The sequence below is a fragment of the Natator depressus genome, chromosome 2, assembly GCF_965152275.1.
Source record: "Natator depressus isolate rNatDep1 chromosome 2, rNatDep2.hap1, whole genome shotgun sequence".
In the NCBI taxonomy this organism is placed as follows: domain Eukaryota; kingdom Metazoa; phylum Chordata; order Testudines; family Cheloniidae; genus Natator; species Natator depressus.
In genome coordinates, this window is record NC_134235.1 from 183457930 (window position 1) to 183473976 (window position 16047).

At 40.4% G+C, this 16047-nt stretch overlaps 1 protein-coding gene across 2 annotated transcripts in view; it reads left to right on the forward strand.

The window, feature by feature from the left end:
* The window catches only part of ULK4 (unc-51 like kinase 4), a 397936-nt gene that overhangs the window by 150913 nt on the left and 230976 nt on the right, over positions 1-16047 (forward strand). For both annotated transcript variants that reach the window (XM_074945513.1, XM_074945514.1), the window contains exons 26-29: positions 9295-9346; positions 9583-9677; positions 15251-15302; positions 15402-15546. In XM_074945513.1, coding sequence (XP_074801614.1) covers positions 9295-9346; positions 9583-9677; positions 15251-15302; positions 15402-15546 — 344 coding nt within the window. The remainder of the gene's footprint in view (positions 1-9294; positions 9347-9582; positions 9678-15250; positions 15303-15401; positions 15547-16047) is intronic.

Below are 16047 nucleotides of genomic sequence, written 5' to 3' on the forward strand. Positions count from 1 at the left end.
CATGGTTATATAGTGCTGTGCAGGCAAACTGCCCTCCATTTCCTTCTCAACTGCCTCAGCAGCATCCAAATTGAAATTACCTCACTTGTATTTTTTTTCCTCTTGTTTGAAATAATTAGTTCATAGTTTCCACTAGTTCTAGTACTCCCTTTTCCTTTTCTTTAGGAGTTTATAATTTTTTTTATTAGAATAGCATCCACAATTTTTTTTTCTTGGTTGTTCCCTGTAGGGAAGGGGAACCTGAAAAGGGTATTTCTGGCTCCCCTGGGTTTAAACATTGCCTTTCCTGTCGAGTGTATCCCAGTCCATGATGAACATTCATCCTGTATACGCCGTCTCGGGGAGTTAAACGTCCCTCAAAAGTGTTATTTCTGCCTGAAATTAAAGTAAAGGGCCAGAAAGAACCATGAACTAAAACTGTGTCTGTTTACGATGGAGAGTTCTGACCGCAGCCCCGAGACCCTACCTGTACAGCGGTCTTTGAGAAGGCCTACTCCATCAACTTCTTTGCATGACATTTCCCCATGGCTTTGAAGAGGAAATCCCTGGATTCCTCTCAAAAAGCCTCCAGAAAGCAGACTTCATGTTCCTTGGGTAAAGAATCTACCACGAAGAGACGATCCCCGGCCAGGTCGAACACGTTGGCACCCACCAATCTCCAGCTTGGTACCTAGGAAGCTGCAAGTGCCTCAGGTATTGTCATCACCAGAAAGCCTAAGGACTCGAAGAGTTTGGGATCCGGAAGTTTGGTACTGCTGGGTGAACGGAGTGGTAGAGAGAAAACAGCTCTAAAATCGGTACCAACAGAGTCCCCTAGGGCCTCGGTACCTAGTACTTTAGCGCCGTAGAAGGCCAGACCAATACCTACTGGTCATTCATCAGAGTGTAAGAGACCTCCAGTACCATCAGCACCTTCTACATCAGTTGCTTCTGCTTATCTTACTTCAGCAGTACTGCCCACCATCCCGGTACCACAGGAATTGTGCTTTTCTAGGGTCTTGGTGGTTTCAGAAATGCCTGAGTCTCTCCTGCTCGGCATCAACACGTTCCCAGTACTGACCACCTCTCGCTCTCTGGACAGACACGCAGTACTGACAGAGTCTACCATAGCTTCCATAACTGCTCCACCTCTGCCAAGCGATGAAGAGGATGACGATGATGATGATTTCTCATCAATTTCTCACATTTCTGTCCAAGGCTTTCCTTTCCACTATCAGGGAGCTTTCCACCCCTGCAGAACCAGCTTACTGTCTTGAGAGATACAGCTCACCCAGTTGGTATGGATGCCCTTGGATGCCCATATCCATGTCTTTTGCACCACATCGGTGGCCTTACAAGAACAAGTGCTTGGAAGCACCAGAAGAACAGCTTCCCACAAGGCTCAGTATTATCTCCGACATTGTTCAACTTTTATTCGAATAACCTACCATATACCAGATCTCATGAGTTTTATGCAGATAACATATGCCTCGGCACTCAGTTATACTCCTTTGACATACTTGAGTGTTTTGAATGCATGTATGGTGACCGATTGTTTTTGTTGCCTGATACCAAGTGTGTTGGGTGTCTTCCACTTAGATCATGCACAAGCAGGCCGCGAGCTGAATATAGTTCTCAATGTTTAGCGAATAAAGCATGATTCATATCTGGTCTATGTAGGCATCATGTTGAATAGAACTCTCACGTTGTGACCATCTTACAAAAGCAGCAACTAAGGTCGAAACGCGCAACAATTTGCTTGGAAAACTGGCCGGAACGACTTGGGGGTGCCAATATCCAAATGCTGCGCACTTCGGCCTTGGCACTCTGTTATTCAGCTGCAGAGTACTGCACTCCAGTATAGGCTTGCTCGTCTCACACAAGAATGATCGATGTACAACTTAATTCCACCATGCGTATTATTTCAGGCACACTTAAATCTACTCCTCTACCTTGGTTACTGGTTCTCTGCACTATTGTTCCACCCAGTGTACGCAGAGAGGAAAGCATAACAAAGCTCATGGTGAAATTGTGTGATATGCCACATCTACCATTAATTAAAGGCTTGTTTAATCCACCACATGGTCATCTGGCCTCACGGTGCTCATTGTGGATAAGTTTACCAGCTGAGGGATTTACAGGAGAGGACATGTGGCAAGCTTCATGGTCCACAGAGAAAGTGACAAATAATTATCTTGTCTCAGACCCAACTCAGCATCAACCTGGGTGTGATTTACCATGAAGGCAATGGAGCCTTCTCAACCGGTTTCATATTGGACATGGAATTTGTGCTGCAGTAGGATTTTGTTGGCATTTTAGAGACAGTCCACTTTGTCCAATATGGGCAGCCACAAACCATGACACATGGTTGAGGAAAGCAAAGTGACTCAAATTCCTGGAGATCTTTGTGCCTTGAACATGGTTAAGAATGCTGTGGCTTGGCTTAACCAGTCATTTTGCATACACCAAATAAATGAGTGGTCTTACTGGAACCCCTGGGTGGCTTATTGCCAGCAATTCTCGAGGGCCCCTAGTGTTTCTCACCAGGAGAAGAGAAGGCATTCCTCTCCAGATTCTCTCTAGAGCTTTTTATCTACAAAAGGAGACCTTTGAGGAACAGGAAGCAAGATTAGACAAGGAGATTATATCTGTGACCAACATCTCTTCATCCTCTCCTAATAAAGCCATTATGCCTCCTCCACCAACTTCGGCGCACAATTTCAAACAATTTCAAGACTTTATCAAAAGGCTAGCGGATTCCTTCAAAATTCTGCTAGAAGAGGTTAAGGAGTTGCAACACATGCTACTTGACATCCTGCACACCTTCTCATCTCTCCATATTCCGTTATCGATTAGCAAGGCCCTCCTGAATTCAGTGAAAATAATATGGCATACCTCAGAAACAACACCTCTCACCTGTAAGAGCAGGGGGAAAAATACTACGTTCCCTCCAAGGGCTCAGACTTTTTATTTTCACACCCATCCCCAAACTCCCTTGTTGTCAGTGCTGTAAACATACATGATAGACAGCACGATGCTAAATCAATGCCATATGATGAGGATTTTAAATGTCTTGATTTATTTGGGCAAAAAACATATTGATTAGCTACTCTATGATTAGGGTAGCCAATTACCAAGCTCTCATGGCAAAGTATAATATATTAATTATTCCAAACTGAAATGCCTTTATTGACCATCTTCCAACAGACCAGAGGGAGCAATTTCAGATGATCATTGCTGACGGCCAACTCCTTGCAAGTACATCTCTGCAGGCCTCTCTAGCCAATGCTGACACAGCCACTCGTTCCATCTCCACAGTGGTGGCCATGAGGAGGGCTTCCTGGCTTCAGCTGTCTGGCTTTTCAAAGGAAATCCAGCATAAGGTGGAGGTCCTTCCGTTTGAAGGATTAAAGTTGTTCACCAAGAAAATTAATGAATCCCTCCACATATCAAAAGATTCTAGAGCCACCTTGCGCTTGTTGGGAATTTACTTACCTGCATACAAAAGAAGATTCAGTGAATCCCAGATGGCGCAGAGATCATTGCCTACTCAATCTCAACCTTATGAAACCCAGCACAAGAGATTGCAGAAAAGTACACAAGCATTCACTTCATAACCCTCTATATCTAAACATCAATTTTGGTAGGTTGGTCAAGGGCCCGAATTACCACACCCATCCTTATCTGTTCTAACAATCTGCACGTCTCCCACCCTTCGGCAACCACCTTGCTCTTTTTCGTCAAAACTGGGAGCACATAGCTTCGGAAAAGTGGGTGTTGGAGATAATATCTACAGGATATTCTATCCATTTTACCTCCCTCCCTTTTCTCTCCCCCCCCCTTCCCTTTTCAGGCACCCTTCTCATGAGCACCTTTTGCGACCAAAAATCGACTCGCTCTTGAACCTGGATGCTATAGAACCAGTTCCCAAACAACATAGAGGGAGAAAAATCTACTCCAAGTACTTTCTGGTACTGAAAAAGAATGGCAGCTGGAGACCTATTCTAGATCTAAGATCACTGAACAGATTTGTGAAGGTTCAGCGGTTCAAAATGGTAATTCTCACAGCAATAATTCCATCTTTGGACCAAGGGGACTGGTTCTCAGCTCTCGACCTGCAGGTTGCTTACTTCCATATTGTGATCCAGCCATCCCACAGAAGGTTTCTCTGATTTACTCTGTGTTAGGATCACTTTTAATACAATATGCTCCCATTTGACCTATCTTCTGCACCCAGGGTGTTCTCAAAGGTCCTTTCTGTGGTAACAGTACATCTTCGCAAACAAGGAATTCTGATCTTTCCATGCTTAGACAATTACCTACTCATATCACGCTTCTTCAGCGAGGGTGTGATGGTCACACAAAAAGTCATGGCCCTATTTCTCTGACTGGGACTACAATTAAATATCCCAAAGTCCACATTAACTACAGTACAACATCTGGAGTTCATAGGAGCCTTCTTGAATGCAGTAGAAGCCAAAACATTCCTCCCCTCGCACAGATTCAACACTCTGATCAATTTAGTCTTAACAGTCCGGGTCAGCCCTCAGACTGTCTCCAGCTACTGGGACACATGGTGGTGTGCACCTTTGTAATAAACCATGCAATACTTCACAATGGGACAGAGGTCTCCTGTATGCATTTCCATCTAGAACTAAAAAAGTCAGGATTATCTCTAAGCTCCGTCAAGGTGCACTTTGTCACTGTCACGGCCTTCCCTCATCAGATAGAGGGTTATTCTGTTTTCACTCATCCCACAACCAGAGGGTTTCTCAAAGGTCTGGGTAATCTCTTTTCACAAATCAGATGCCCCACACTGACATGGGACCTCAATTTTGTCTTCAGGTGTCTAACAAGACTTTCGTTTGAACCCATGGCCATTGCTCCCTTCAACACCTCTCTATGAAAACTGAATTTCTAGTAGTATTACGTCTGCCTGAAGAGTAGGAGAGAGTGGGGGCTCTAATTGCATACCCCCTCTTTACAGTCTTTTTTTAAAGGCAAGGTCACATTATGACCGCATCCCAAGTTCCTACTGAAAATATGTGGACATAAATACTTCCACATAAACCAACTTATCCACCTCCCAGTTTTCTTTCTGAAACCGCACCAAGAAAAAAGAGATGCAACATTGCACACACTCAATGTAAGGCAAGCACTAGCCTTTTATTTAGATAGGACTACGCCCTTCAGGAAATCTCCCAGACTATTTCTCTCCATTGTGGACAGATCTAAGGGATTCTCAGTCTCCAAACAAAGAGACTCTAGCTGGATATCAAGCTGCATTACCTACTTCTATCCTTCTCACAATCTTCAACATCCTTCTAGAATACAAAATCACTCCACGAGATCCCTCTCCACTTCCATAGCCTTTGTCAAAAATGTTCCTGTTGTAGAAATATGCAGAGCAGTGACTTGGACATCTGCTCAAACATTTGCTGAACATTATGCAGTCACTCATGACTCACCGTCTGATGCCATATTTGGCTCCAATGTCTTATCCACAGTTCTAGACTCTACACTGAAGCCCCATACCTCCCATAGGAGTACTTCTGCAGAGACCTAGAATGGAACACCCATCGGGACACTACTTGAAGAGAAGGTTACTCAGCCAGTGCAGTAATGTGGTTCTTTGAGGTGTGTGTCGTTATGGGTTCTCCTCTACCTGCCCTCCTCCCCTCTGCTTTGCAGTTCTTTCCAGTGAGCTCTGAGTTAGAGAAGGAACTGAGGGCTGTTCACCCATTCAGCACTATATAGCCCTGATGCAGGGCACAAGATGGAGCGAGCGCATGGGTGGGCTGAACGGACTCTGCTACCTAAAATCTCTGATCTGAGGTGCCAGGGGTGCAAGCATACCTAGAGTGGAGCACCCATTGGGGGAACACATCTTGAAGAACCACAGTTACTGCACAGGGTGAGTAACTTGCTCTTCACACCCTCTCCCATCAGATAGGATAAACCTAGAGCTTCTGCACCTGATCACCTAGTGGCAGAGATTATGGATGGCGAGGATCAAGCTATGTTGACTTTAAAGTAGGAATTTTGGCACTGGACTTGATTTGTCTCCTGTCCCTCTTCAATTAAACATAACATGAGGATGGATAATGATATCCTGGAAAGCCATTCAGAACAGACTGATATATACCAATTGGCTCAATTCAGTGAGTGAGAAAGCAGCACAGATTATGGATTTCCCAAAATGGACAGTTTTTAGTTTGTCACAGATAAACAAACAAAACCCTCCCTGTAAAGAAATTAGATGAAAGGTAGATGAAATTAGTTGAAAGTTTGTTTGAAGCTTTCTTCAAATGAACAGGCAGACATAATGATAAGTTCATTTTCTGTGAAAAAAGGAAATTTATTATACCTTGATGTTCATCCAGAATAATTGTTCTTTGAGTATATGTCAGCGTGGATCCAACTCTAGGTACACATGTGCTCTGTGCATGCTAGATTGAGGAGTTTTTTTAATAGCAGTGTCTGTTAAGTCTGCACATGTGCCGTGTGCCACGTCATGTCTTCCATAATTCCTTCTTTGTACATTTTCACAGACAACACAACAGCCATGCACTACATAAACAAGCAAGAGCACCTGCTCTTTTTCCCTTCTGCCTGTAAGTCATCAACTTCTGAAATTGATGCCATCAGAACAGGGCAACAACAGGATTCAGCAACAAGTTAGCAGGCTTCCTGGGCAAGCAGTCTGTGGCCAGCCATGAATGGCCAGATGCATTACAGAACTGATATTCCATTAGTGGAGATTCCCAACAATAGATTTATCTGCCCCAATGGTAATGCAAAATGTCATAACTTTTGCTCTAGAAGAGACCTGAGTCCAGATTCATTACCAGATGCCTTCCTCCTTCAGGGGAATAGAGGCTTGTTGGTATGCCTTTGCATGATTTCCCCTGATTCTGGTGGCTCCTTACTGGCCAACACTGATGTGGCTGACAGATCTACTGCAGATGCCCAGCCTCCAATCCAACTCCTACAGCACCTGGAACTTGTCTCACCGAACCATGGCTAGTTACTCCACCCAGAACCATCGTCACTGCACCTCATGTTGTGGCTATTGGATGGCTCAGTAACACAGATAATGGCTTCTCCCTACAGGTCCAGGAAACCCTGTTTCAAAACAAAATGACATCTACTAGATAACGTATTCTTCAAAATGGAAGAAGTTTTTGATACGGGTAGTCCAAAAAATCCAGATCTCATTACCAAAGGTCCTTGACACCCTACGCAGGCTGGTCTTCTGCTCAAATCTAGTAAAGTCAGCCTCTCAGCAATTTTAGCATGTCACCCATCTTTCTCCTCTCTAGTTGGTCAGGAATTTTGATGAATCATTTTTCCCCCCAAATACTGATTTGTAGAAACCTAAACTGTGAACTAAGGCAAGTTTTGACAAATATCCTGACTCAAATTTCAGGGGGAAAAGTTTTGAAATTGTTGAAATGGGATATTTCAACATATTTTAAATGAAAAGCTTCAGTTTTTCCAGTCAAAACAACTTTTTTTTGTTTTGAAATTTTAGAAATTTGGACTAAAAAATAGCAGGGGGAGGGGAGGGTTTGAAATTGAAATAAGCAAGTTTGATTGATCCAAATCAAAATTTTTGAGTAGATGTGGGATGGGAAAAAAATTGAAATCTCAAAAATTCTCTCAGGATGGGAAACCTGTTTCCTGCCCAGCCCTAATCTTCTCATGCTATGCTACTGAAACTTCTTAAAGGGCTACTACACCCCCACCAGTGAGAGAACCATTTCCTGTCTGTGACCTCAATATAGTCCTCCTTAGACTCATGGAGTCTCCCTTTGAACCTTTTTCAGAATGCTCCCTACATCACCTCACTGGGAAGGTGAATCTCCTAGTCTCAATCACTCCAGTCAGAAGAGTGAGTGAGCTTCAGGTGTTTATGGCTTAACCTCCCCAAATGACATTCCATAGGGACAAGGTGGTGCTAAGACCTCACCTGAAATTCACCTCTAAAGTGGTCTTATAAATTCATCTGAACTAATCTATCAACTTGCATTTCTTCCTGAAACCTCATTTGGCACTGCGAGAAAAGAAATTACACATACTAGATGTAGCCAGGACTCTGTACATTGACAGGAGTAAACCATCCAGACTGTCACTCCTTCTGATGGACACTGCTTATTTAAAAAAAAAACAATCAATCTCACGTGTATGAATCATGTGTGCACTTACAGAGGGATCCACTTGACAGTATCTCAAGGGACCACAGTTACTTTAAGATAAGTAACCATTCTTCTATGATGTGCTCTGTAATCGTTTAAAAACAAAGATATAATGCTGTTGTTGCAGCTAGAAAACTCCTGTATGCATTTCTTAGGTATTAGGGAAAAGGTAATATGTTTTGGATGCACTTCTAACAATATTATAGAAATACAATTTGTCATTCACATCCACAGGACAGAAACTGGTAGTTCTATGAAATTATTTGAAAGCTTTTACCATAATATTGATTGAAATGAGGTGTATAACCTGAAGGTCAGAAGGATGATGCCAAAACATCTTTTGTCTGTGCAATAAAACTCTGACTTGATAAATATAAGTAATAGTGTATTAAATTCTGCTGAGAATTATTCCTTCTGTCGCAAGTAAGTATCAATAGCACATCCTTTGCCTCCCCTGTGAAAGATATATACATGCATAAAAGTGAAATCAGACGAGACGAAATGATTTAAATAGCCCAAGAACAGTGGGAATAATAGTTCCATATTTCCTTATCTCAAATCATTAATATTTTATGCTCACTGTTCCTCAGAATGATGATTTATGTAGGTTATAAAGTATGCTTTTCTCTATGTACTCCTGCATGTAAGTGCATCCATACAATATGGACTATGTGTGGAGATCAAAAAGATGGCCCCAATTACAGAAAATTACATTTTCCAGAGGGTTTTTGGTCTTTTTCATGAGTTATTTTAACATAACAGTATCCAAGAAAGTTCTAAGTCTCTCTTTTTAGAAAATGCAGGCTCTGTTACTAATAAACTACACTATTTAATTGCTTCCTATTTATCTGGAAACTTCTTGACATTAGTCGAGTTAATGGGCCTCGTTGTACAGTACTTTTGAGTATGTAGCACCTTTACAGAACTGCAAAATTATGTCATGAGAACTAGAATACAAATGCATTCAACGTTCATATATGAAAAATATTAAATATGATTGAGGACAGCATAGTCTTAATGAGGATGCTATGAGGTGCATGTTTGAGTGTAAAACATTTGTTGTTCTTTGTTTCTAAACTTGTTTTGAATGTGTATATTTTACTTATTTTTTCTACAGAATTTTATCAAATCAATAGTTTCGGGAGAAACTAACTTAAATGGAGCGGTAGGTAAGTTCATCTATGGCATTCTCATATCTTTATATGAATCTATTCTTACCAGGGGTGCTGGAACAATGTGTATAGTGGGGGTGCTGAGAGCCATTGAACCAAATGTAAACCCTATATATGATTGAAACCACTTCAAATCAGGGGGTGTGGCAGCACCCCTAGTACCTCTAGCTCCAGCACCTATGATTCTTACTGTAGCATGTTATAAAGAAAGACAATGATTCTTTTATGAACAGGTCAAGCTGCATCAGAAGAACTGATTAAGTCCACCTTATCAGCATTCGAAGTGGTAACACAGCATCCAGTCTTATTGACACTCCACTGCTCAACAGTAAGTCCTGGCAGAACATGAAACAATTGCATACATACTGGCTGAATTCCCACTAATAAACGGAATGTTTCAAGTAGTCAGTAGTTATTAGGGTCATGACTTAAAATATGTATGGTCAGAAAATAGAAAAAAGTTTTAATTTATTTTTTGATTGAAAAAGATTTGTTCGTTTATAGAAAGATCTAAATTTAAAAGGTGAACAGATATGTTCAGGTTCAATTTATTGTGTCCAAATAGTTGAAAAGGTGCAAAAAGAGTCAGATGTTTTGTCCAAAATTAGCTCTGGAAATTTATTTGTTTTTAAAATGATTTTGTATGCCAAAAGAACTGGATTGACCACTTTAGCTGCAGAACAAGAACAGCACTGAACATCAGTGGAAGTTTCCCCACTTTGTTCTGCCAGTATGCCTTAACCACGACCTGAAGAGATCCACCTCTAAGAGTAAAAGGGTATTTCAGTCTTCAAGGTCATTCAATCCTTGTTCTTTCTCATGAGACTGCTACCAAGAGTACCAATTAATGTTGGTTATGGTGTTGATTTTTTATTATTATATGGATACTTGGTAACTGGAAATTGGACTGTAATCACCAAACTCAACAGCCATCAAATTGCAACAGCCTTTGGTCATTAACAAACTAAGCTGAACTGACGTGAACAAGTGGTCTAGAGATGAAAAACTGTGTCTCAGTTCTCCAATCCCCTTTCAGGGTGTGTGTTTTCAGCAGACTGTTAAGTTGTGAAGTTGTAAGAACTAAAAATACTAAAACTAACAACAACAACAAAAATAGATGAGCTGGAATTAAAATCCCTGTTGTTGTTGTTGTTGGTTTTGAATAGTTTACAGTAAACAACCCACAATATATGGGTGTTCGCCAAACAGTCAAGAAAGTCTGGTCCTCCCCACTAGTAGATTGGAATCAGATAGATAAGTAGATAGAGGTTATGGGAAGTGGAACAGGGATATACAGTTTATCTTTAAGTCAACTCAATTCACTGTAGGCAGAATTGCAGAAGTAGTTAAGTAGAGATCTGGAGTGAATTCAAGTGAATGTTATCTCAGACGCGTATCAGCATGTAAATTGATGGTTAGACACCATTCCAAGAGCATACTGTTTCTTAAGATAATGATTCTGTGCTTTTTAGTGTGACCTCCATAAAAGCGATGCATGTTTCTTTCAAAATATTAACTGAAATTTCAGTACCTTCTATCCGTGCATTATATTAAATTATAAGGTCTGTTTTTTTCTGAAATAAATTGCAGCAAGAAGGCAGGTGCCTTTTAATATACATACTCCGCAACATATTGTGACAAAAAGTGAGGAGTGACTATCCCACTTCACTTCACTTCAAAATTATCACTAAGCTGTACTTTCTCTGTGCTGTAGCAATGTCCACCAAACCGCAAGCTGGTTCACTGTAGATTCATGCCCTGGTTTTCTGAGCAGTAACTTGCCATGTAGACAAACCCTTCATTTGTTTCCTAGCTCAGTGTAGATCAAAAATGCTGCAAGAATCCATTTTAGTCCCAGCCTAAGAAAGGGCAGAGTCATGTGGGTGGTTTTTTTTTGTTTTTTGTTTTGTTTTTAACTTAACCCAACTTTTTTCACTTTAAAAATATTCAAGTTTTATTCAGGTGTTTTGCAAAGTTCTGTGGTAGTGTTTACTTTATCCAAACAATCACTATCAATAACCAGAACTAATTTTTGTGTCCACCCAAATGCTTGTTAAAGTTTATGAAGTATGGCACTTTTGTATACAGACAGAATCCTTTCCCAGTTTTCAAATGGATGTCTTTTTTTAAAAAAAAATTTATTAACTGAAAATAACTACTTCCATTGCTTATGAGCAATTAGTTTTGAGAAAATAATCTGTCACTTGCCTGCTTCATTTCCATCGATAAGTTTTCTCTTTCTCCAGACCAGTACCAGTGTCCAATAAATGGCCATTCAAACCCCATATATAGTGGGGAAAGTGCCCTGAATTTAGTATGCTAGGTTGAAGAGATCTGTTTTAGTCCATCATAACTGATTCTGTAACCGCGTCTGCCGCTAATAGTGTGAACTGTAATTAGTTTACTACTTGCAGGGTCTAGTGTGCTAATTATTTTGGGAAGTACAGCTTACCATTACTGTAGAGGAAAGTGCTACCTCATCTTACATGATGCATACAAAATATTTTTAGAAATACTGTTACTCAAGGGATATCTTTTAATTGCTACAGGTTGGGCATGAGTGGAATCTATGAATATAAATGCCAGCACCCAAAGGAACTTAAAGCTTTTTTGAAAAGTTGAAGCAAGACATGTTCACAGTTCCAGATCAATACTTTAAATATAAAAATGGTTACTAGGATATCCTTTTACTAGCCAGAAATGTGTATCTTCAATAGGTCCCAGAGGTTAGGATGATTCCTTTAGACAAAGTTGCCTACCATCACTGTGTCATGAATTAAAAAAATTAGCCAAAGCCTTCTTGAGTGGTGCATAACATTTGCTCCCCAACAACAACATTGAAATTGTTTTAGTTTCCAATAGCAAATTAAGAAAAGATGGTGTTTGTTAACCTTTTTTAAAAAAACAAGAACATTCCTTTTAAACAAAAAGAAAAATCATTTTACCTATCTATTGGCCCAGTACTCCCTTATATGGGACTAATCCACACAGGAATAGACACTCCCTGAAATTGCTTATTTTCTATTTGATTCTTGCATATCAGAGAGTTGTTTCCCTAGATGTCCACAGAATAGGCCAGGGATCCTACCTCCCCGTAAACCTCACAATGAGCCACCAGAGACCCTGCTATCAAGTTACCACTGGCCCCTCTGGCTTCTGCAGGGGTCACTCTGTCAGGAGCTCTCTTGACCTCAGGTGCCCAAGTACCTGCCCATCCCATGACTCTTTCAGAGGCTTGCACAGCATAGAAAGGAAGCAGTATTTCTTACTGCATGTTCTGTCTGCAAGTTTTGTAAAGGAGGAAGAGGGGATAATGCATCAGTTTTGGTTCCCTGCAAAGCTTTGGAACTGGAACCCCAAGAAGCCCCTGCATAAGGGGAAAGGGAGCATGTCATCGTGGCAGCACTCTTCCATTTCTACGCCCTTCCCCACTACATGTGCATAGACTCCATTTCTTCATATGTATGTAGAAAAGAGTAGATGAAACAAAGGAAGGAAACAAAGCTGTCTGTCCCCTTCATGTTCCACAATATTATCAGTGGGCTTTCCCCTCTCTACTATATGATGGAAGACTGACTAACCTTTTCTCCTGCCTGAGGTGTAGGAATCCAGTCTTGTCTATTGCGTATAAATTCTTATAATGTCTTCCTCATTCTATTATCTGGGTACCTTCCAGTAGCATATTACAAGGTGTGTTGGTCATCTGTCATATATGGTTTGCTCTTCCTTTCATTCTCGCCCTATGGGGGATTTGTGCATGCAGTGTAGTGTTTTCTTTTGGTCTGTATTTTTTGTTGGTGATGTGTTTTTTAGGTTTGGGTTATTTTACAATTATTTTTGTTTTAGTATGTATGCTATGCTCTGTGTTTGTTAGAGAAGGCAAGGTTGAAGAAGTGCACCTTACACGTGGAGTGGGAAGGTGGTGAGGTTTGTGATAGTGCTTAATTCCTGGGGGAGTTCATTCCATGTTCTTGAACTGGCCCCCAAGAAAGCTCTGTCTCTTGCACAGATGAATTTTACACTTATGGTCGAAAGTTCCATTGTGACTGAGGGGGAAAGTTGTCAACCATGACCTTCATCCTGGATCTTTAGGCTTTTTTTTAAGATATGCTGGGCCCAGGCAATAAAGCACCATGAAGATAAGGACCAAGACATTGAATTTGATTGAATATTCTATGGGAAGCCAGGGTACAGAGTAGAGGAGGTAGGTTTGGTACGCTCACAGTAGCCTGTGTTGCTGAGGAGACACATTACAACATTCTATAGTAAATGAAGTTTCCTAATGGCTGATGTGTATGGCATTGGTGTAGTCCAGGCAGGAGGTGGTGAAAACATGTATAACTGAGACCAGGTCATTGTCTGCCATAAGATGATGGTGTTTCCTAGCCAGCCAGAGATGATAGCAGCATCTGTGAATAATGCTTTCTGTGCGAGAAGTAGCATCAGCAAGGAATCCAGGAGCATTCCTAAACTAGGATCTGAATTGACCAAAAGAGATACATTCTTTCAACTAAAAGCAGCTGTGTTAAGTGGCAGAAGAAGTGATCCCATACACTCTTACCCATCTCACAGGTCTGTTGTGAGACTTGCTTAGTTAGCATTCGTAAAGCAATTTAAAGTCCTCCATTGAAAGGCGCTATGAAGTGCTAAGTCATTTTATTACTTATTCTATTATATATGTATTGTAAAGGCTATGAAAGATTTCATAATGATGAAGTATTGAAAAATGCACCTTATACATTATTAAGGCTTTGAGTGCTCTATGAAATGAAATGAAATGATTCGTCTCCAAACAATGAATTGTTAACCATTGTAATGTGCCATTTTTGTAACATTCAAATAAATTCAGTGGAACAAAACTGATTTATACTAACTAAGAAGCTAGCCACAAATACATATTTTTAAAACATCATATCTTACATTCTGTTCAGGGCAATTGAGACACCCATCTTATGGTGGCATGGTCAAATTGGCACTAGATTTTTTTTTTTGTGGTGGTGTTATCTTGAAAGTTTTTCATTATTTGACTTGTGTAGTTTACTGAAATGATTAACTAGTAATATTAACTTCTCAGTTTTAGGATCTGTGACCTGCCCTGGATGCTCAAGATTAGTTTACTGTATTGTATTGCTTCTGATGATTTTCATCTCTTCTCCTGTTGAGTTTTCCATTCCCAATAACTTTTTTTTTCTTGTTAGAAGGCTGAATTTGCATAAAATTTAAGATGAAAATAAGCTATCATTTCACTAAAGAGGGGACTTGATATATCAGACTGGAATATATTGCTCAGTGACTCTAGGGAATATAGAAACATTTTATTGGAGTACATTTTTTTCAAAATTCAAGACTTCAGTCTCTAAATCTGAATCTCAATGGGAACCTATGGATGACTGTACTGGAAAGAACCAATGGTTTATCTAGTTGAAGTATCCTCTCTCTGAAATTGATGATGATGAATGCTTAGGTGTGGATGGTGTGAAAATTCCACAATGTACCTTAACTATCATTGGAGGAAATTTCTTCCTAATCCCATCTGATTAGTTTATGGATTGGAGCATGGGGATTAATACACGTGGTAATTTTATTTTAGCTTCTTTAATATCTAAATTCGGCACCAAATTCTGCTTTTTAAACTAAAAAGAATTCTCAGTAAATTGTGCCAACATTGATACTACTGTTTTTGATATACAGATGTTATCTATGACTTTATAGTGATTTACTAGATCAAAGTGAACTTGGTGGCCTAATAAGTGTGATTATGGATGAATTTCCATGATTGTTCAGTTCATCCCTTTGATTAAAGACTCTAGCAGTGGAATAAACAGATTATGTATATATTTCTGAGTTCTATTTTTTCTTTCTGAATGATCTAAACCAGATCTTTTTAATGCTCTGTTTTAGGTTGTGGACTATATCCTCCCACCCTTAATTTCTTTGGTCCATAGTCAGAATGGTAAGTACATGGCCACATCAACTAAAATTTCCATGAATTCCACATTTTGTTTTAATTAGACTTCAGTGTGGTCACATTCTTGGCACATTTATTTTCAAGTGGAATGGAGACTCTTCAGCTTGCGGTTGCTTTCAGAAACCACATCACTGCTTGTGAGCCACGAGGTCATGGCTGAGGAGAAAGAGGAGAGCCTTGTCTCAAACAACAAGCTTCTGTGTCTCATTAGAGATTCATTGCTGCCTCAGTAAGTATAGTACTGCTGCTCTAATGGGGAATAATTTGATATCCAATCCATTTTGACTATATATTTATTTTAAATACCTTTTTGATGTAAACAATAAAACAAAAATAGTAGTAAGTAATGATGAATTGGTGTCACAGATTTTTCTGCCAGATGTTTGCCTACCAAATCCTTTCAGTACTTGTGATGGGATCCCTGGGGTACAACCTGGAACGTGGGACTGCTGTGCCCCCTAAACTCTCCAGTCTGGGCTGTCTCTCTCAGCGCAATAAAAGTGACAAACAGCAAACCCTTCCAGGGGCTGTGATCACTCAGCCATCAGCATGTGGAGATTCACACCGAACTAAATTGCAGGAATGCTCTCTCAGCCACTCATGAATCATAATGAGAGAAGCACCAGCCAATCACCCCAGCCCCCAGACGTATACCCTCTCATACTGCTCAAGACTCCCTTGGACAGTGTAAACTCATTAATTAGCTCACCACTCCAACAAAGGGTAGTGA